Genomic DNA, 23,221 nt, shown 5'->3' with positions numbered 1-23,221 from the left:
ATAATGCTTAGTATACTTTAATCTACTTTTCTTTTACTAGGGAAAAAAAAAAAAAAAAAATATATATATATATATATATATATATATATATATATATATATATATATATATAATGAATAATAATTACAATCAGTAAAAGAAAACTATAAAAGAAAGGTAAAAACACAGCTTAACCAAACCAAGATTAAAAAGTTAACTAAAATAAATACGACTAAAAAAACTACTAAAAAAAAAACCAAAAACCCTTTACTTATGTAAATATGTATATCTTGATTGTATTCTATTTATAAAGCTTGCACTGTCATCTTGCAGTGCAGAAAGAGACATTTGAATAATTTAAAAGTATTAAAGTAAAGTATAAATAAATATATATATATTTTTTAATAATTTTTAAATATTATATTTTTATTTGTGGGGAGTACATTTCATCTAAATCATTCAAAATATTTAAATGAGCATTGATTCAGTGTCAGAATATGTTTAATGTTAATCAATGCCTATTAGTCAATGTTAAATAAGGTTTTTTTAAGGTTGATTTCCACCATACATTTTAAAAGATCTAATATACGCTAAAAAAGTGTTTATTTAATGTTCTTTGCTATATAAAAAAGTGCACATGTAAATATTTAGACAAAGAAAACTAGAGTAAATCACATGTGAGTGAAATTTATGTAGCATAAGGCAGCTAATCTTTGGGTAAACAAACAGTTGCTAAGTTGGCTTAGCTAATGCTACTATGCTAGCTCTGTACAGCTCTTTAACTTTCAGCTGGAGAACAGAGAGATCTTGAAAATGAGAAATGTGATGCTAAACACTGTTTCATTTAATTTATTATGTATTATTAGTGAATTTAGCTTTAAAATCAACATAGATCTGTTTAAATCATGCTAATATGCTATTTAGCAGCGCTAGGGGACTGTGGAGCTGCTGCTGCTGCTTGCTTTGTAAAAAACCCCACAGTAAAAACTGTCTGTCTTTTCTTCTCGTATTGGAAACAAAAAACGATTCAGATTTAAAGAGGAACTGAGTAAAACAGTGAATTCTTTTCTTGGCTGTCCTTTTTTTCTGGATTAGAACCTCTCAGTATGACTAAACTTCAGCAAACATCCATTAAACAGTCCTTGGAAACTGACTTTAAGAGAATTTAACTAGGTACTACCCATGTTTACGCCACATCTGGGGGCATTTCAGGAAGCGAGAACAGTTATTTTAGTCTTTAAACTAACTTTCAACTGTAAAAACAATAGTACTGGGACACCACACTGCAAAAAAATCCATTGGCAAAAACTGGACGAAATTTATGCAAATTAAGACAAATATATGTATATTAAGCAGAAAAATCTGCCAATGGGGTAAGCAAAATTTCCTTAGTAAGATTTCTTACAAAAAGCAATGACAAAGTGAAGTGAAGTAAGTGAAGTAACACCTAAATCAAGCAAAAAAAGTCCCTGTTTTTGGACACAAGAATCAGAATAACTTGATTGCTGCTTGATTGTGCTTATTTTGAGTTTTAAGGTACAAATTCTAAATAAAAACAATTAAGATAATTATCCCTAAAATAAGCTAAATAATCTAACACTTACACAATGCTTAGTAAGACAAAAAGTCTTATCAGAGAAGAAAATAAGATTTAATGCCTTAAATTCAGAAAATTACACTTGCTAAGAGTGCAGCAGTTCATTAGCATTTATTAGAAGGAGGCTGTGTTCCAATTGTGCACTGCACACTTATACTAGAAGATATTTTACTATATATTAATTATAATAATGTGGGTTTCAGTGTATATCTTCCTGTTGAATATAATGTGCGCTATTTAATTCTAAATAAATCTACTTTTGTAATATATAATGTAATATTTGTGCACTTTCTAGGGTTCAAATAATACATTTTTACAATTACAATCAATCTTCATTTAAATGATCTGATTTGATTCATATAAACCTTACATTGATCCTTATAATTAGTCTCTTTTTTATTACCTTTTTTTATTTTTATTTTTTTTTATAAATAGCCATTTAATTGTGTTTGTTATAAGTGAGATAATTAGGTGATTTTGCTTAATTCAGGAAAAAAAAAACACCAATGGAATATGGCCATTTCCATAGATGAAAACACTTAAAACAAGCAAAAAAAATAAATAAAATAAGTTATTAATTCTTATAATATTGCTTTAATAACTTTAAAATGAGAAATATTGGACATTTCAGCTTTCAACATTTTTAAAGAAAATTTTGCTAGGTAAGGTATCGTTTTTTAACAACACGCCTCTCTGAATTTGAGTTTGTTTTCTTAATGCTTCATCATACCAACACATTTTATTCTAATAAACACACTCCTAAACCTTGTGGAAAGTTTTTCGAGAAGAGTTGAAGAGCTCTATTAAGAATAGGATGTCCCTTAAAGGAGAACTTAGGTGTTAAATTGACTTTTGTTGTAGTAAAACATGATAAAAAGTACTAACCTTTGTTAAATAGCACACCTCCTTTCTCCCGCAGCTTTCTGAAATACAGTAATTATGTGCGTTTTGCCCAGCCGCTTTGGGGCATATTTTGCCCCAATATTTGCTTTTTCCACCGTTATCCAGCTTAAAGTAGCTCCACACCTCCTTGGTAGAATCTAGAGAGCTTTGACATTTAAAATGAGGCATTAATAACTTAAAAAAGTGCAAAAGGAGCTTATTAAAAATCACTGTTTACATCCCATAACGCTTGCTTCAGCTCTGAGTGCCACCATCACTGTACTGATAATGACATAGACATATATATATATATATATTAGAGGTGTGCCAAAAAATCGATTCACATAAGAATCTTGATTCTCATTTACTACGATTCAGAATCGATTTAAAATGTCCCAAAATCGATTCTGAGGGGCGGGTTTTAGACTGATTTTGGGCTGGGTATTTTTGTTGGACCTGGCAACCCTGGGGATAGCGCTTGTCCCTTCAAACGGAGATCTTCCAGACACACACAGAGCGTAGGTGTTTGAGAATCACCGGTAAGATGGCAGAACAAGCATTATATTACCTTAGATTAACGTGTAGTTTTAATGTTTTATGGCAGAATGCTTCATAACAAGCATAAAAATGATCGCTAGTAGTTAGTTTCAGTAACTGTTAGCTAGCTAACTAGCTAACTTTCCAGTTCCACCTTAAATAACGCTACAGGTGGCAGCGGGCTGCAGCATTTAAGGCGGAACGGAAAAATAACAATAAGCTAATCAGAGCTAATTTCAGCTCCTCATCACAGAGGAATTAAGGAATGGACAATATGAATTAATTTCTCCACCTCCTGCTCCCTTTCTGAAGAAATACAACGACCTTAAATTAACTAGTTAATCAGCAGCTGCTCCTGAACTTTAGCGCTCCAGTGCTATCATCACATCAGCCCAGCAGCGTCACCTACACACCACCGCTAGTAGCCTGGTAATAAATCAGTGTTATTTATTATTTATTTATTGTTCATTAACGTCATTGTGATATCCCAGTGATTCCTCTGTCACTGAGGACCCACATTCCTGCACATTTTATTGTTTTTGTAACACATTACCTGCTTCAGGACCAGTGTATATTTTGGAGGCTTTTTTCAATAAGATTCATAAGCCAGAAGCAGAAATTTTTATAAATCAAATCGTTTTGAATCAAAAATCGATTTTGAATCGAATCGTGGCCCCCAAAATCGGAATCGAATCGAATCGTGAGATAGTAAACGATTCCCACCCCTAATATATATACATAGACTCCACATAGAGTAGCAGCTGTAATTAATTCTTATGATATTGCTTTAATAATCTCAAAATGAGAAATATTAGACATTTAGACTACATTTTTAAGAAAATTTGACTAGGTAAGAGATTTTTTTACAACACACTTCTCTGAGTTTGAGTTTGGTGGTTGCCAGGTGAACGATTATTATTATTATTATTATTATTATTATTATGGTGTGGGGTTGTTTTTTGAGGATTGGACTAGGCTTGCCAGTTCCAGTTAAATTAACTCTTGATGCTTCATTATACCAAGAGATTTTGGATCATTTTCCTATAAACACACTCCTAAACCTTGTAGAAAGCTTACCCAGAAGATTTGAAGAGGGCAGTTATAGTTGGGAAAGGTGTACTGACATCATATTAACCATTACAAATTAAGAATAGTATGTCCCTTAGGTTCAAGTTTGTACAAAAACAGACAAGCTAATACTTTTTTTGCAGTGTAGGCAGGAAGTAAAGCAGCTGGTATAAATCCAGGAGAAAACAAGTCACAGCCTCAAATAGTCTGTCTGGCATCTATTGCCACACACTCTGTCAGATCACTACAGTGAACAAGGTTCCCGGCCGAGCTCCTCCTCCACACGTACACGTCTGTTCCTCAGAATTTAACTGATCTGTAGAGAAATGCCTCAGGCTGAGGGGCACATCATAGAAAGCTGAGGAGTTTCCCAATCAAAAAACAAGGAAACGGAGAGAGAGCTGAACTGGGGCTCGTCACTGGTCCCACCGGGGAACTGCAGTTCACAGTTACATGAGTCACGGAGTTCACCCTGAGGCTGCCAGTAAGAGTTCCTCAGAATAATTCTGCTGCATTACATTTATAATGAATCATTTTCAAATCCCACTCACTGGACACTTTATTGGAAACGCCTCAATTTTGTTGCTTCACCTTGCTGGGGTACAGTTAGTTACACTTACTGGTCACTTTATTAGAAACACCTCTCTTATAGCTCCTTCTTCCTGGTGTACAGTTTAGTTAGACACACTTCCCCTGGCCACTTTATTGGAAACGCCTCAATTTTGTTGCTTCACCTTGCTGGGGTACAGTTAGTTACACTTACTGGTCACTTTATTAGAAACACCTCTCTTATAGCTCCTTCTTCCTGGTGTACAGTTTAGTTAGACACACTTCCCCTGGCCACTTTATTGGAAACCCCTCTCTTGTGACTCCTATTTGCTGCTTTACAGTTTTTTAGATACAATCACCCTGGGCACTTTATTTGAAACCCCTCTTTTGATGGTGTATAGTTGATCCAATCACTGGCCACTTTATTGGAAACCCCTCTCTTGTGGATCCACCTTGCTGCTTTACAGTTAGTTACACTTACTGGCCACTTTATTAGAAACACCTCTCTTGTAGCTCCTCCTTCCTGGTGTACAGTTAGTTAGATACACTCCCCCTGGCCACTTTATTGGAAACCCCCTTTTTTTCTTCTGTACAGTTAGTTACACTTACTGCCCACTTTATTGGAAACCCCTCTTTTGATGGTGTATAGTTGATCCAATCACTGGCCACTTTATTGGAAACCCCACTCTAGTGGATCCACCTGGCTGCTATACAGTTAGTTAGTTAGTTAGTTAGTTACACTCACTGTGGCCACTTTATTGGAAACCCCTCTTTTGCTTGTGTTCAGTTTGTTACACTCACTGGCCACTTTATTGGAAACACCTCATTTTTTGTAGCTTCACCTTGCTGGGGTACAGTAAATTACACATACTGGCCATTTTATTGGAAACACCTCTCTTGTAATGCCTCCTTCCTGGTGTACAGTTAGTTAGATATACTCACTTTGGCCACTTTATTGGAAACCCCTCTTTTGATGGTGTATAGTGGATCCAATCACTGGCCACTTTATTGGAAACCCCTCTCTAGTGGATCCACTTTGCTGCTTTACAGTTAGTTAGATACACTCACCTTGGTCACTTTATTGGAAACCCCTCTTTTGATGGTGTGTAGTTAATCCAATCACTGGCCACTTTATTGGAAACACCTCCTTTTTTTGTAGCTTCACTGTGCTGGGGTACAGTAAATTACACGTACTGGCCATTTTATTGGAAACACCTCTCTTGTAGCGCCTCCTTCCCGGTGTACAGTTAGTTAGATATACTCACCTTGGCCACTTTATTGGAAACCCTCTTTTGATGGTGTATAGTTGATCCAATCATTGGCCACTTTATTGGAAACCCCTCTCTAGTGACTCCACTTTGCTGCTTTACAGTTAGTTAGATACACTCACCTTGGCCACTTTATTTGAAACCCCTCTTTTGCTTGTGTTCAGTTAGTTACACTCATTGGCCACTTTATTGGAAACACCTAATTTTTTGTAGCTTCACCTTGCTGGGGTACAATAAATAAAAATGCACTGGCCACTTTATTGGAAACATCTCTCTTGTAGCTTCTCCTTCCTGGTGTACAGTTAGTTAGATATACTCACTTTGGCCACTTTATTGGAAACCCCTTGCTGGGGTACGGTAAATTTACACGTACTGGCCATTTTATTGGAAACACCTCTCTTGTAGCTCCTCCTTTCTGGTGTTCAGTTAGTTAAAGACACTTCCCCTGGCCACTGTATTGGAAACACCATTCCTGTGAATCCACCTGGCTGGTGTACTGTAATTTAGTTACACTCACTGGCCACTTTATTGGAAACTCCTCTCTTTCTGGTGTATAGTGGATCCAATCACTGGCCACTTTATTGGAAACCCCTCTCTAGTGGATCCACTTTGCTGGTGTACTGTAAGTTAGTGACACTCAGACTGGCCACTTTATTGGAAACCCCTCCGTCTCTTGTAGCTCCAATTTACTATTAGTTACAGTTAGTTTCGTTATCTGGCTCAAACATACGTAGTGTAGTATTAAGTTTCTAATAAAATGGCCAGTGCACGATACAGACAACTCTGTAGTTTACTTTAGTCTGGTGAAAGTGCTCATCTGCAAAGTGTCCTTTCATAACATCTTCTTTTCACGGATGAGCAGTAGGACGTGCCAGAGCGTGAAGTGGTCGGTTGGCTGCTTAGAACTTGAGAAACTGGTCTAAATGCCAACCATGCTTACCTGTAAATGCCCTCCCAGCTCCTCTTCTCTCTTTATCTCTGTTCTTTCTTTAGCACCTTTTACAGATCTGTACTTATCCACCTTTACTCTTTTACTAAAAAACTGTAACAGTATCATGTCCCATGACTTTTGGTATGGCCCATGAAAGCTAATAAACTCTGCACTAACAGGTGGGATATGAGTGTGGGCTCTCTTGTATTAAATATGTATGTATGTGAAATGTCCAGTTTCATCTACACCCACTATCAGACCTCAATACAACTCCCGGGATTCACAATAGGCTTGTTCGACTTAACCCGGCGCTGCGCAGTCCGATCGCCGCCTGGCTCGGTATGGTGCATGCTGGTTAGTTTTTTTGTCCGACTTGCGTCTGCGCCTTCATCACGTGACGATGACTTCCGGCGTTATAGTCCCGCGAGTGAAATCTGCCTGCAGCCGTCTGACCCAGGCGCTGCAGTTGCTTCCCACCAACTGCGGGAGCCTAGAGCCGCCCTGATGACGACAGAGCTTAATCCCCATTGGTTAGAAGATCCACCGACACCTATCACGTGTTAATCTTTTTATTTTAAAATATATATCTCCTTAAAACCGCTTAAAAAAACACAGTATTTACACTGTCATATCTAGTAGCAGTCATGCAGTATTCAAAAATATTTATTTGTTCATAATCTGCATTTTATATCATAATAAAGCTCAACTGCTATCATTTTTACTGTTTTATAAAGCGCCCTGAACTGCTCTTATTAATTATCTTTAAACCTATATAACTATTATACTGAGATCTACTTTTCTTTTCTTCTATTGTTTTTGTGTTGTGAAATGCGCTAAACAATTAAAGCTGTGTAAATGAGCATGATGTATTTATTTCCAAGAACAAAGGACAGAAAAGCTGGTCTGCAAATAAAAATTTAATCCCATTATTAATTTAGTACTACACAATACATCTGTAACATGACAGTATGTTTTGTGAATATTTATAACAAGTTTTTATCTCAATTTAATAACACTCATGTTATCTGTTTCACTTTTGCGATTTTATTCACACCAGAAGTAAACAAACAGTGCATTCATCGCGAGATCCTGTGTTGTTCACGTGGGCTGCAGGTGGAGACTGTCCGACCTGACTTCTCCGCTCCTCCACCCCGCCCACCTGCACGCGGCTGCTCTCGCTGACCAGCAAGGCGAGGCGCAGCCGCATCTCGAACAAGCCTATTGCCTTGCCATGAGCACGTTAGCCATTGTTCAGTCATTGTTCAGTCACTCACTCACAAGAGAACACCTCACAACTTATACAGGTGTGGGTTTTCCCAAGTTGTCCCCTGAGGTGACATTTCATGGTTAATTTATATTCTGCTGTCCCGTGACTTTTAGCATGACTGTGTATTTAAGCTTTAATACCACAACATGCAAAAACTGCACTAATCAGCAAACTGTCAAACATGGTGGCGGGAGTGTCATTTCCTATCAGGTTTACCTGGCTGCTTCTGGAACAGGCTGATTTTTTTTTTTTATTACTTTATGGATTATGTTACTAATTATGATAACTTTTTTTTTTAATTATTATACCTGGTGTTATTTGTAAATAAACTGGGATAATTATTTTTTATTTAGCCTTTAAAATAATCAGATTTCTTTATACAGTGCTGTAACATCATTCTGATATAAAACATCAACGATTAATTCATCTTAGAATACAGTTAGCATCTATGCTAACACCCTCCATTCCTTACTGCTGGGTTCAGCTATTAGCTAGCATCGAGCTGCTAACTGCATTCCAGGGTTCTGAGTTCAATAACTGGAGACTGGATTGAACAATTACAGTATCATGCATCTGTTAACAAAAGTTATGGCTAATCTGCCATTTCAGGCTTCATAATAAAAGCCTGAGGGCATATCATATAAATTAAAAGATGTGCACAAAACAATCTTTGACTGTACTTTAGTTAAAAAATTAAGAACATCCATTTGTTTCGTTTATTTGGACTGAGTGAACTTCTGATCAAAATATATGGTCAAATATATAAATATATATAAACTCTCTTAATATTTGCATCTAATTTTAAGCATCTTAAGCAGAGCTGGTATATGTTATTCATACAGAGCAACATATTTCAGCTATTAATGTAAAAATATAATTACAGTATATAGAGTGTAGTTATTCTTTAAAGCTCACCTTCCGCGAAAATCCGATTTTTCTTGTTTTTTGTGGAATACAGTAGGTCTCTCCGAGTTGAATGTGTACACCTGCACATTAAACTGTTTTGCAGCCCCCATTGTCTGCAGGAGCTAAGCAAAGAAATCCCCCCTCCCCCCCTCCGAAAAACGGGTGAATTTTGAATTATCTTTCTGCCTACGTAGGCAGAAACTCACAGACCAGCCCACCTTGGCTCGAGAAACTCCCAGAGGCGGAGCTGAAGCGACGCAACATCACCGCTCATCAGTTAGGAGGTGGGAGGCAGTGAGCGGCAGAGCGGTGGAGGGGCGTCGCAGTGCTCCTAGCCAATCAGAGGAGAGATATTTGCATGCTGTTTGCATGTATGAATATTCATGAGCAAAGCTGGAATCCGGTCATTTTGGACACACCCCTAAAACAGTCCATTAAAAAAGAGCTATACAGAGACACCTGAGCACTTTTTTTTTACAAAAACGGCTCACATGTCATTCATTCATACTAGAGACCACAACTAGACATTTTAAAATGAAAGAAAAAACGACGGAAGGTGAGCTTTAAGACATATTTGAATAATCTATAATCTTATAATTTTTCTATTGTTGTAAGAGATATACAGTATTTACAGCATCTGATACTGACTGATGTTCATTACATATATATTATAAGTCTATATCACTTATTCGTTTATTTATTCATTTGCTCCTCAGCTAAAATGCTTTTGAATTGTACAGATTAAAAAGCGATTAAATGAAATGAATTTAGATTAATTAATCACAGAGCATGTAATGGTCACTTGAACCTCATTTTGTGACATTTTTGACTTTTTCCATTGTTTCCCTCTGTCTCTCTCTTCCTTTATGTTTTTCAGTTCGATCTTCTGACCTTCCGCCTCTGTATAATGTGACTGTGATGTGTGACAGTTATGGAGTTGTGGTGAGCTGGGAGTCTTCTCATCATCAGCAGCAATTCATTCTGGCTCTCAAATCTAACAAACAACAAAAGTAAGTTTTAATATTGTTCAATAAGTGATCATAAGAAGAACCTCTTATACACTGTACTGTATATCCAGATGTCTAATGATGCTATCTAATGATACACTCAGCTACTGTCATCTGAAACATAAGCTTAACCAGTCCCTGTGTTATAATATTGCCAATAGAATAGGACTCTTATCTGGAGTAGATAATGTGATAACGTGAACCTATTGGAACCATATAGGAGAAATATCAGCATTCGATTATTTTATATACAATTATATTTAATTACATTACTGGTGTCAATGACTTAAAAATTAATTAAAATCATGTTATGTTTTTTAAATGCTGGTATTTTCCTGTATTTATGTGAGGGCGATAGTAATAATAGTATAATGTGTATTTTTTATTGTATTATAAAATCTCAGGGTAAAGAGAGAGAGAGTGAAAGACTGCGCAAGTGACTGAGAGAGAGAGGGAGAGAGAGAGAGATGGAAAAACTGCGCAAGTGAGCGAGACAAAGAGAGGAAGACTGCGCAAGGGAGAGAGATACAGGAAGACTGCGTGAGTAAATGAGAGAGAGACAGAAAGAGAGAGGAAGAGAGATGAAGACTGCGCAAGTTAGCGAGAGAGAGAGAGAGAGACAGAGAGGAAGACTGCGCAAGGGAGAGAGATACAGGAAGATTGCATGAGAAAGCGAGAAAGAGGAAGACTGTGTGAGTGATAGAGAAAGAGAGAGAGAGGGACAGTGGGGGAGGACTTTGCGAGTAAGCGAGAAAGAAAGAGAGAGAGAGGAACACTGCATAAGCGACAGACAGAGAGAAAAAGAGGAAATCCGTGCGAGCGAGCTTGAGAGAGAGCAAGAGAAAGATTGTGTGAGTGAATGGGAGAGAGAAAGACTGCGTGAGTAAGCAAAAGAGAGAGAGAGAGAGAAAGAAAAAAAAGGAAGATAGTGTGAGTGAGCGAGATAGAAAGAGCGTGAAAGGCTGTGCGAGTGAGTTCTAAAGAGAGCAAGAGAAAGACTGCAGGAGTGAGAGAGAGGGGAAGACTGCGCGATTGAGAGAGAGAGAGAGAGAGAGAGAGACTATGTGAGTAAGCAAAAGAGAAAGAAAGAAAGAGAAAGAAAGAAAAGATTGTGTGAGTGAGTGAGCGAGAGAGAAAGAGAGGTGGAGGACTGCGAATGAGCTTGAGAGAGAGAAAGAAAGACAGCAAAAGTGAGAGAGAGAGAGAGAGACTGTGAGTGTGAGTGAGACAGTTTAAATGATCCACGTTTCTGCGTGCGCTCTCCACGTATGCCGCGTTTATGCTCACCAAATGTATTTATTTATTTATTTTGGTACTCTGTAGTACAGAGGAGTTTTGCTCTGTGAATTTTTCATATAGAATATTTAGCCCTGTCTGTAGCGCAGTGGAACAGCGTTCTCTGGAATGATGGAGCTCCATTCAGTACTTTTGGATGGGATGAGTTGGGAAATTATTAGAAGGTGTTTCAGTACTTTTGTCTGTAGAGTTTATAGTATTCATTTGTTGTTTAGGCTTTTTGTACTGGAAATAATTGAAGGGCTTTTTCTGAACTGTGAAAAATCAGAAATACTGAAAGGTTTTCTCTGTTGTGTTTCAGGCCCAACGGTACAGTGATACGTATTAATACGAGGGAAACTCAATACAACATATCAGAGCATCTGCTGGACCCGGCCTTTAATAGATACCTAGTGGACGTGCAGACGGAGGATGGCAAATATGCAGATTCCAAAGTATTCACTTATAATAGTAAGCAAGATGGCATACAGTGTAAGTACATTTTTGATTAGTTTTTGTTTAATGCTTGTATTCTTTACATAAATAATTGCAAAAAAAAAATAAAACTACATGAATTAAATCATTTTAGAGTGTGTATAGAGTGAAGGTTGAATCTTCTGCTCTGTGAAATAATATTTTTTATATATAAACCATCAAATAATCACCAGACCTGCTTATGTAACTTTATGTATGTAAGTAAGTGATTATAATGTTATAGTGCATTGCATACTTGAGTAGCCAAGCTAGGAATTGACATCTGACTTTTGAATGTTGTCAGGGTTCAAATCAGTCAGTAGTGCACCTGTGCTTTTCATTGCCAAGATAGCAATACGCCAGAAATGTATCTAAAAACACCTCACTTCCAGACCACTATGCCCATCATCATAGATATTTACAAGCACCGTAGCTATTTAAACGACACAAGTGTAAGGGGTGAAAATAGATGGTTGGTGGGGTGTAAGATAGCAATGAGCATCGTGACGCACCTTGCACAGGGTATACGATAGCGCCCCAAGTGTCTAGTCAGAACATACCTGTAATCATTATACATATCTGCCCGAGACATAGGTATATGTTTGAGTAAAATGAACAGTGGTGTTTTATTCTATAAACTACAGACAACATTTATTCTAAATTACAAATAAAAATATTTTAGTCATTTAGAGCATTTATTAGCAGAAAATAAGAAATGGCTGAAATAACAAAAAAAGATGCAGAGCTTTCAGACCTCAAATAATGCAAAGAAAACAAGTTCATATTCATAAAGTTTTAAGAGTAAAGAACTAATCAATATTTGGTGGAAAAACCCTGGTTTTTGTTTTTTAATCATTTTTTTTTCATGCATCTTGGCATCATGTTCTCCTCCACCAGTCTTACACACTTTTTTCGGATAACTTTATGCTAATCACTCCTGGTGCAAAAAATTCGAGCAGTTCAGTTTGGTTTGATGGCTTGTGATCATCCACCTTCCTCTTAATTATATTCCAGAGGTTTTCAATTTGTTAAAATCAAAGAAACTCATAATTTTTAAGGCTGTGTATTAAACAACTGTCTGTTCTGTTCTCAGGTAATCTTACGTTTCCTCCAGTCGAGCTGATACCAGGAGACTATCAGCTGACGGTTAAGTTCAGAAACCCTTTCCATCTCTACAGAGACACGCCGGCTCTACGACAACTACAAAAAGAAGACATCCTAAAGTTCTCCATCTGCCCCAACAAGACCAGCCGCTCAACAGACTCATGTGTGGTAAGTGCACACAAATACAAACAGCTAGGCATGCTGGGACTGCTTCTACAAACATCAGTGAAACAATGGGTCTCTCTAAGTCCAGTCGTAAAATTTCCCCACTACTAAATATTCCACAGCCAACTGTCAGTGATATTATAACACAGTGGAAGAGACTGGGAACCACAGCTGGTAAAGAGGCAGAGTCTGACTTCAGAAGGCAGAAAGGCCTTTGATATTTAAGAGAAAAAGGGATAAAATAAAAAATAAAAATAAAATGTGCATACTGAGAATTAGCCTCACAATTGTTCTCCATTTCAGAAACATTCCTTTAGGTGCACTCAGGATTCGGACACGTGTGAGGGCACCGTACCGTTTCCAAAAGAACAGGAGGAATACTGCGTTACCCTCTCCGGATCCATCAGGCAAACCTACGTCCAGGAAACAGAAAGCTGTTACAGAGGCTCCCTGAAGCCCAGTAAGTGTTCTCCAGTAAGATCTTCAGATTCTGCACATATCCATTTTCTATTCCTGATTCAGTATCCTCTATATATTATTCAGTAACTAGTATAAATGACTCGGGATCTATTATAAATTATTCAGTATCAACTATACATAAATCACTCAGTCACTGCTTTAAATGATTCAGTATCTGCTATTTATACTATTCAGTAACTACTATAAATGATTCAGTAACTACTATAAATGATTCAGTATCTGCTATTTATACTATTCAGTAACTACTATAAATGATTCAGTAACTACTATAAATGATTCAGTAACTACTATAAATGATTCAGTAACTACTATAAATGATTCAGTAACTACTATAAATGATTCAGTATCTACTATAAATGATTCAGTATGTACTATAAATGATTCAGTATCTGCTATATATAAATGACTCAGTATCTACTATATAGATTATTCAGTAACTACTATAAATGATTCAGTATCTAATTTAAATGATTCAGTATGAACTATTTATTAATTAGTAACTACTATAAATGATTCAGTAACTACTAATGTTACAGTATCTACCAGGAGTGGGTGTGGTTGCATGTTTTCATTGCAGCAGAGTCAGAGTCATCTCGTTTACATACTCATCTTATTTACTCAAAATCCTGCTGCAGTGAATAAAAACCTGCTCAGCAGGATTTGGGACCGTCACAACCAGGGGACAGTTTTATTACTCAAATGTTGATCTTTGATGTCTCAGGAAACATAATTGTCATTCTTATTTAGAGATTTACTTTGTCACAGATGATTCTTCTAAAATTGCTTAGGAGAAATAGCATGAGACAAAAAGACAGGAGACATGAATTGTTTCTGAGGTTAAAGGAGTCAAAACTGAGAATTCAGTCTTAGGCCCCATCTTACACCCTTACAGCTCATTGCTATCTTACACCTCACCTCAAGTCTACGGCAACAGTGCTTCTGAATCTATCTACACTGATGGGCGTTATGGTCAAGTAATCAGGGGTGTTCAGGTACATTTCAGGTGTATTGCTATAGAGAAAACACAGGTGCACCGCTGACTGAATACAACCTAGACAGAGGGCAACAGTCAGACGTTCATTGCTATCTTGGCTACGCAAACCTAACTTTTACATTAACCATAAACAGAATATAAAATAAAAAACATTGCTCTTCCTGTAAATTAGAGCTTAGATTCTCTCTCAAGAAAACAATCTGTGAAGTAGGTGTTCGTTTTTTAGTGCTATTTTTATTAAACTTAAAGAAGAGACACATGTCAGATTACTGAGCTCTTTATCTCACATTTAAGCAGCAGGAGAGTTACACTAACTCAAACTTTTCTATAAGAATAGACTAAACTATGAGAAATTGATTGTCTAGATAAAATGTAAATTATTAGTCTGCAATTCACATGAAAATAAATATTTTTAGTTCATCTACTACTTTCTATTTTATAATTTTCCAGTAAAATAAATATTTGAAATTATTTGGTCCACTAGGTTGTGTCATTAATGACTCAACATCGCGATGGATGGTAACCATCGCGATGCCACGCCCACGTTTTTGTTTTTCCAGAAACATGCACATACTTTTGTTACTCGCCCCTTAAAAAATGTACAAAAGAAAATAAATTATGTAATTTCTATTATAATCAGAAAAATAACAAACGAAAATAAACCAAAATGTTGACAAAATTATAATCTAACGAATTTCAAAACATAGAAACGAAATAAGTTAAAATGATATTAATATAACATAATATAATATAACAGCTGGATCAAACAGTTCAGTGTCAGTCATAAGGAAAGCGTGCATGGCATTGCAATAGAAAAAAAAGGTCCTATCAAGTGAAGTAAAATATATGGTATTAAAAGGTATTAAATTCACATATTTATTGATATTTAATCAAGAGAAATCAGGCAAAATGCGCTGCGCCGCACTGCGCTCTCGCTCTCTCTCTCTCTCTCTCTTCCGCAGCTCAGAGCTGAATTCAGCGCGAGGCTAGAAACTATTTAAAAACTCAGTTTAGTTAAATAAATTAAGATGAGTTAGGACCCGTAAAATTAATCAAATATTATCAAATATAAAGGATAGGTTGAGGTTTTGGTGAGCTGTTTCAATTATTTGAAACTGAAACTGATATTATTCTGCGCACTATTAGATGAGATTTTATTTTATATTATTTTTTTTTATTCATTTTAAATATTTTTAGTATTTTATTAATCAAACCCCCTGCCAACGATATCATCGTTCATCGCTATGTTACACTGTAAACATCGTCATCTGCCAATTAAGGAGACATCGCCCAACCCTAGGATCCACCACCTGTGTGCTTTTATTATGTAGTATTTATCTTGTCTCTGTCTCTTCCACAGGTATCCCAATCACTGTATACATCATTCCAGTGTGTGTGCTCCTGGGAATCGGCCTCATCATAGGGTTCATGATGTTTTTGGCAAAGAAAATCAACAAGAACATCAAGGAGAAGATTCGCTCTAATCTCCCAGATTTCCTGGTAAATTAATGCTCTGAGTTAATCTGGTGAGAATGGCGGCAGTTTAAAAAGAGCCGGAGTTTGATTAATTTAGCTTGCTTTTCAAATTATTGGATTTAGGGCAAAATTTCCATGTTGGTTTGAATTCAAAGAATATTATTAATATTAATTATTATTAATATTGTTACCAACAAATGCAGTGTTGAAAATTATATAAATCTGTTTTTTTAATGTACAACGGAGTGGTGAGCACAATATATTAAGTGGTAAACACTAGATACTAACTAGTAAACACTACATACTATGTGGTAGCATCAAATACTATGTTGTGAGGCACTAGATACTAGGTGGTGGGCACCAGATACTATTTGCTGGGCACCAGGTACTATGTTGTAAGCAAGCGATGCTATGTTGTGAGCATCATATAATATGTTGTGAGGACCAGATACTATATTGTGCAGTTTTCATATTAAGCAGTGAACACCACATACTATGTAGTAAGCACCAAATAGTAAATGGTGGGCACCAGGTACTAGGGCTGCAGCTATCGATTCTTTTTGTAATCAAGTACTCTACGTAAAAATCGATTCGATTAATCGAGTAATCGGATAAAACATTTTTTTTTGTTAAAGAGCAATTAAAAAGGCATTTCACTTAATAATGAATGACCAATTGGTTTCCTTGTTTAGATAAGTTATGTTTTTTAAATCACAACATACATTTCCAAATTGCAAATACAAATAAATAAACCACAATAAAGAAATAAATACCACAATTACAAAAATACATTTAATTACATTACTTTCAATTTTGGATTTCTTGTAAGTATCAAATATAGGGTATTAATCAATAAAAAAAGGCATAAACATCGTCTTTGTGTTGTGCATCTTAGCTTCTGAACAGCAGAGATGTTGTCAGTTCTGCCAGTGTTGGATCAGTGTGCTGCATTCTTTTACCACCAAGCCACTTCTCCAAAATATATCAGGACCTGTGGAATAATTGTGAAACAGAAGTATTACAAATGTGGTTTTTTTCTTTATTTATATGTTGGACTACTTGGGTCTAATTACATCACTAAGACTAATAAGTCTAATAATAAAGTCATGGCCGTGCATTTATGAACGCATTGGGGCACATTAGGCACTAGTAGTAATTCATATTTTATCCAATAATATTTTATCCAATAAATAAGAGACACACACTTCCTTATATGAACAACACAGTGTTCATACACAGTTTCTGTCTCACCGGTCAAATGTAACTCTTAGATGAAGAAATCATGCATTTAGTTTTCAGCCAAAGTAACTTCAGTGTAGCTAACTTTAACATTATTATTGTTTATATTCTGAACTCCACAGCGCTGTGTTTACTGTTTAGATAAAGCATGTATTCATTCGAAAACTTGTCTCTGTTCTAATAAACTATAAGTAATAGACAGTGTTTCTATTAATAAGCACTCCACGGCGCTGCCGTTATGTTATTAAGGCATATTAATGTTAATCTCATTGATTTATTATAAGTTATGTTTACCTGCTCTCTCGGTTGTCCTCAGCTCAGATGGTGCAGCATTAAAACGCGCTGTTTTGGGAGGCAAGGACGCGCTGCACTGAATACATGTCACCGTTCCAACCTAAAATGCTTTTATTCCTTTAAAACCGCTGTTTTCTCTCGCCGCTTCCATTTTTGCCGCTGCTCAAACCTCCGTCTCCTTCTTCCCGGGCGAGAGTGACGTAACGCTGAGCGCGTTGTCAAAATAAAAGTCGCGGAAATACCGCGCGCTGAGTTTATTAATTAAATAAACGATTACTCGAGGCACAGAAAATTAATCGATCAATTTTTTTAATCGAGTTACTCGATTTACTCGAGTAATCGTTTCACCCCTACCAGGTACTATGTTTTGAGCAAGGGATACTATGTTGTGAGCACCAGATGCTATGTTGTGAGGACCAGATACTATATTGTGCAGTTTTTATATTAAGCAGTGAACACCACATACTATGTGGTGAGCACCAGATAGTAAATGGCGGGCACCAGGTACCTTGTTAAGAGCAAGGGATACTATGTTGTGAGCACCAGATACTATGTTGTGAGCATCAGATAATATGTATCAGATAATACACCAAATATTAAATGGTGGGCACCAGATATTATGTGGTCCAGTAAACATTGCTTTTTACCTATTAGTATCAAGTACTCACCTAATAGTATCTGGTGCTCACCACACAATATCTGGAGCTCATCACACAGTATCAGGTGCTCACAACATAATATCTGGAGCTCTCCACACAGTATCTGGTGCTCACCACAAAGTATCTGGTGCTCACCACATAGTTTTTGAGGTTCACCGCTTAGTATCTAGTGCTCACCACATAGTACCTTGTGCTGACCATAAAGTATCTGGCCCCCACCACTTTCTCTACCTAAAAAAGTCACTGTCACATAGAACCAAATACTATGTTTTGGGCACCAGATTACCTAAAACTGATTGTATCTGATGCCCACCACTTGGTATCTGGTGCTTACAACTTTTCTTTAACCAAAGGAAAATACACTATGCCACTTTCACAGCTCTGTAAAATATACAGTTCTGGAAAAATATAAGAGAGCACCTAAAAATGGTGAGTTTCTTTGATTTTACCAAATTGAAAACCTCTGGAATATAATCAAGAGGAAGATGGATGATCACAAGCCATCAAACCAAACTGAACTACTTGAATTTTTGCACCAGGAGTGATTAGCATAAAGTTATCCAAAAGCAGTGTGTAAGACTGGTGGAGGAGAACATGATGCCAAGATGCATGAAAACTATGATAAAAAACAGGGTTATTCCACCAAATATTGATTAAATAACTGAACTCTTAAAACTTTATGAATATGCATTTCTCTCATTTTCTGCAAATAAATGCTCTAAATGACTAAAATATTTTTATTTGGAATAAATAGAATAAAACAACAATGTACATTTTACTCAAACAGAAACCTAGAAATAGCAAAATCAGAGAAACTGATTCAGAAACTGAATTGGTCTCTCATTTTTTCTAGAGCTGTATATACCATATATTTCTGAACAGGCTTTTAAAGGGTCAGAAGCTTTGCTGATCTACAAAAAAAAACTTTATTGAAATTCTAATATATATAGAGATAAGTGCGTCATTGTGGGTGTGGTGAACTTACGTTACTTTAATTTCTGGTTTGACAGGTAGAGACATCGTACACTCACCCTTTCAACACTTTGATAGCGGGGCCGGAACCTGTGGAGAGAAATCCCCTGGTGGAACCAGTCATCATAATTCCCATCAGGCTCGACCTACCAGCCAATACGCGTTCATGTGGGAGTCTGATGGATCTTGAAGACGATCCCGGGAGGACGCGTGCCGTCTGCGTGCAGGAAGCAGAAGTTGTTGTGGAAGCTGAGGAACGTAAAGATGAGGCGATAGGCGGCTTGGAGACGGGTTACGACATGCCCCACGGCCCCCTGTTGGAGAGGAGGGCAGAATTTAGCCCTGGGGACTTTGTGAACACTTACAATACGTAACGAGCATAACGTATAATGAGAACCTCCCTTTTTCTACACCCATGATTCATTCTTTCAGTGCTTAAGAACTCCAGCAGCACGTCCGTGTCTGAGACACTTAACACCACCACAAGAAGCATAACTCAGTATAGCACATTTTTAATGCACGCCACACGCAAGGGGAGTGAGTGCAGTTAGATGGAGCCCCTTGGAGATCAGATCTGAGCGTCTTATCTGCTTGTGACACTGCAGTGCAGTGGTGGTCTATTCTGAGGGCTCCTGACAAATTGAAGAACAGGGTTAAAGGAGGATAATAATAATAATAATAATAATAATAATATAAAAGTATGCAGAAAAACAAAACTATAAATTGTACTGCAGTGGAGCTAAACAAATGGAAGCATTTTTGGTCCTAATAATGTGGTCATAATGCTGCCCCCATAAATAACTATGCTAAACAATATTAATTGTCATTTTAATACTATTTTACTACAAAGCATTGACACAATGACAAATATAATAATTCAGAATGCATAAAGTATTTTTGCATTATTTATAAAGAGCTTTTTAGTTTTGCTTTAACATGTTCCATAATAATAGGCTCTCCTTATAAAGTAAACACTATTGTAAAAAAAAACTGGAATTAGCTAACTTGTACAATAGGTTGATAGTGTAATTATTTTATTAGTGACTAATAAAGCCTAATAATAAATATCTACAGTTTTCAGTATCATATAACCACTTATCTTACACTACAGATATGGAGAAAACAGTTAAACAGTTAAACACAAAAAGAAGGATAACTTATTACAACACATTTTTTTTTTAATGCACGCCACTCGCAACGGGAGTGAGTGATTTAGAGATCAGGAGCCTTATTGCAAGGTACACCCTGCACAAGGGTGCAAATGGCGTTAAGTGAGGTGTGTTCAGGTTAATTTCTGACGTGTTGCTATATATATATATTTTGGCGACAGAAAATACAGGTGTGCCACTGACTAATTAAAACCCTGACAACAGTCAACAGTCAGCCGTTCAATCACATCTTAGCCAGACAGGAGTGCGTGGCTCCGCAAGCCCTCTGAGAAAATTACAGGCTGAATTATCTACCATTTATCTCTGAATTTGTTTGTCGTGGTCCTCCGGTAATTTTAGTCCTGTCCGGATCCAAATCTGTGAGTTTCGTCACCTCACGTTTAATAAAATTGCTATTTGTCCACTGCCACGCACTGTAATTACACTTTGGGCCCTCGTTTCCACGGAGAAGCACATTAAAAACACAACAGCGAGTGGAAATGGAGGAGCTACTAAACGCGATGTCATGTGACCGAGAAAGCCTTAAAAAAATAAAATAAAATCACCGGTCCTCCTGTTGTGTTTTTTTTTTCCAGTCCGAATTAAACAGTTTTATCACTGAGTAGACGTGTGAAATATTTTTCACTGAGAAACTAATCCTGTCCGGATAGCGCTTAAGATACACTCCCGCTTCTTAAACAAACAACAAATAAACACGGTGCAGAGTGCAAATTTAACTTTTACATCAACAGTAAACAGAATAAAGAATTAAATAACATTGCTGTTCTCTTAAATGCAGCTCAATATAAAGCGCTGCGCTGTTAAGATAAGAACGTGCCAAAGTCAGAGCTCACCTGGTTCTTAAAGGTAATGACAGCTGGCGCACTGCTTTATTTGGTTTATTTTATGTTACGCCAAAAATCAACCCAAAACACATCCATGATTAAATAAGAGAATTAAGAGAACATGTGTTTTGCGTGTTTCGATGTGTGATAGACGTATTTTTTTGTTGCCTCACGATACCAAAGACACTTATAGACACTCCCTAAATGCAGCTACGCCTATGCACAAATGAGCGGTGCGCTATAGATCGCTAAAATTTGGCCTCAGGTGCATAACACACATATTAACACACTATCTTTAGGGGTCTTTAGGGGTCCTGTCCATTGAAGAACGAGGTAAAAGGAGTATAATAATAATAATCATAGTCATAATCATAGTAATCATAATATAAAAGCTAAGAAAATAGAGCTGAAACAAAAAAATTTAAGCAGGTGGTCATAATGTTGTGCTTGATCTGCTTGATCTGTAAATATGAAGTGAAAATTTAAGGTGAATCAGGGAATATAGAGCTACTCATGAATAAATTCTATGGACTTTTATTATTCAACTCTACTCAAACAGTCTGCTACTGTTAACTCTTAATAATGAGTCGATTAATTTAATGATTTGAATCACTGATCTGAGACATTGTTCAGCGTTCAGGTTCTGGAGGTGTGGCAGGTACTTTCCACAGGTGCTGCTCTAGGCCTATATGGAGTCAATAGGCCATGTGGTTCATGTGGTGTACTGCAGTCAGTTTCACAATGACTGCACATGCGTGTGGATGAGGCAGCTTACACGTCGGCGTTCAGGAGGAATTTTAACCTGTTTTTCCTTTTGATTTAGTTTTTACCAAGCCATTCTTTTGTGTGAGTTTTGGGTCACTGTCCTGTTGCATGACCCCAACTGCTGAAGAGTTTCAACTGACCTACAGACACTCCTATGAACCAAAGGGTTCACATACATTTATTTGCAACCGTAATAATAATTGTAACAAGCTTAATAAAATATACAAATATACAGTATAATATATAGACACTAATCTTACATAACAGATAAGGAAAATACAATACAGTCCAATACAGCACAATCATTTACTGTCTCGGAAGAGAGAGAACTCATTAAAGTACATTTTTGATGCACGCCACTCGCAAAGGGAGTGAGTGCAGTTAGATGAAGCCCTATTAAAGAAATGGACTTTTCTTTTTTAGTTGCAAATTTTGCACTAAATTGCACTACTGCTGTAATTAAAAAAAAAAAATATATATATATATATATATATATATATATATATATATATATATATATATATATATATATATATATATTTTTTTTTTTTTTTTTTTTTTTTTTAGCCCTCAGGGACCCACAACTGGCCTGGAGCCCTAAGCGGTTGGTTACCTGCCTTGCCTGGTGGCAACTGGCAGCTCTAAATATGAGCACATACTGCTGTAAATAACAGAGATTGGGAGAATTGTTAAATCCGATTTAATGAATTTGTGAATATGTTGCCTTAACTGTATATAACTGGACTATAAATTTATGTATTTAGTGGATTTACATGATGTTGCTACAAAAAAGCCATATGTTTTTAAGCCATGTTAAATGTATCGTTAAGGGGTGTTTGGATTAGAGTAGAGAGTAGAACTGTAAGGTGGCCAATCTTCAGCACCCTCTCCTTCAGTCAACCAATCACAGGCTGGCTGAACACTAATTAATGCCAGGCTCATGTGTGTGAAGAGCTTGGAGACTGGAAAAAAAAGCAAGGGTTAGAGGGGTGCTTAGGGGGATTGGATTGGGAATCACATGTAGAGCATTGAGCAGAGCTAAAGTATGGTGGTGTATTAGTGAATATTGTGTTTTGAAAGTTGTTGTGTGTGTGTAGTATGTTTTTTAAATAAACTACTCATTTTCATTAACAAATTTTGTAGTTCAGTCTATATGTGTTAATTGTGTTGTGTTGCTTGTGTACTTCAGACTTTTTTAACCTGTTTTTAACATTTTATAAGCTTTTCTTACGACCTTAAACATAAATTGTCATGCAGTGTGACATAGAGCTTAGATTCTCTGCCCGAACCCGACCTGACCCGAGGCCCGAGGGGCCGAGGGGCCGAGATTTCCCACCACA

The 23,221-nt window shown here is 36.7% G+C and overlaps 1 protein-coding gene across 2 annotated transcripts in view; it reads left to right on the top strand.

Annotated features, from left to right (window-relative positions):
• The window catches only part of ifngr1 (interferon gamma receptor 1), a 29,053-nt gene extending 8,212 nt beyond the window's left edge, over positions 1-20,841 (top strand). Inside the window, 9 exon segments of one of the 2 annotated variants that reach the window (NM_001360864.1) lie at positions 9,862-9,982; positions 11,586-11,758; positions 12,834-12,995; positions 12,998-13,000; positions 13,002-13,012; positions 13,313-13,469; positions 15,844-15,983; positions 19,162-19,746; positions 19,808-20,036. In NM_001360864.1, the coding sequence (NP_001347793.1) occupies positions 9,862-9,982; positions 11,586-11,758; positions 12,834-12,995; positions 12,998-13,000; positions 13,002-13,012; positions 13,313-13,469; positions 15,844-15,983; positions 19,162-19,497 (1,103 nt within the window). In that variant the 3' untranslated portion in view covers positions 19,498-19,746; positions 19,808-20,036. 2 annotated transcript variants of the gene reach the window in all.
• The last annotated feature ends 2,380 nt before the right edge of the window (positions 20,842-23,221 follow it).

Source organism: Astyanax mexicanus, chromosome 21, assembly GCF_023375975.1.
Source record: "Astyanax mexicanus isolate ESR-SI-001 chromosome 21, AstMex3_surface, whole genome shotgun sequence".
NCBI classification, from domain to species: Eukaryota; Metazoa; Chordata; class Actinopteri; order Characiformes; family Acestrorhamphidae; genus Astyanax; species Astyanax mexicanus.
This window is presented reverse-complemented; position numbering and strand designations above follow the sequence as displayed.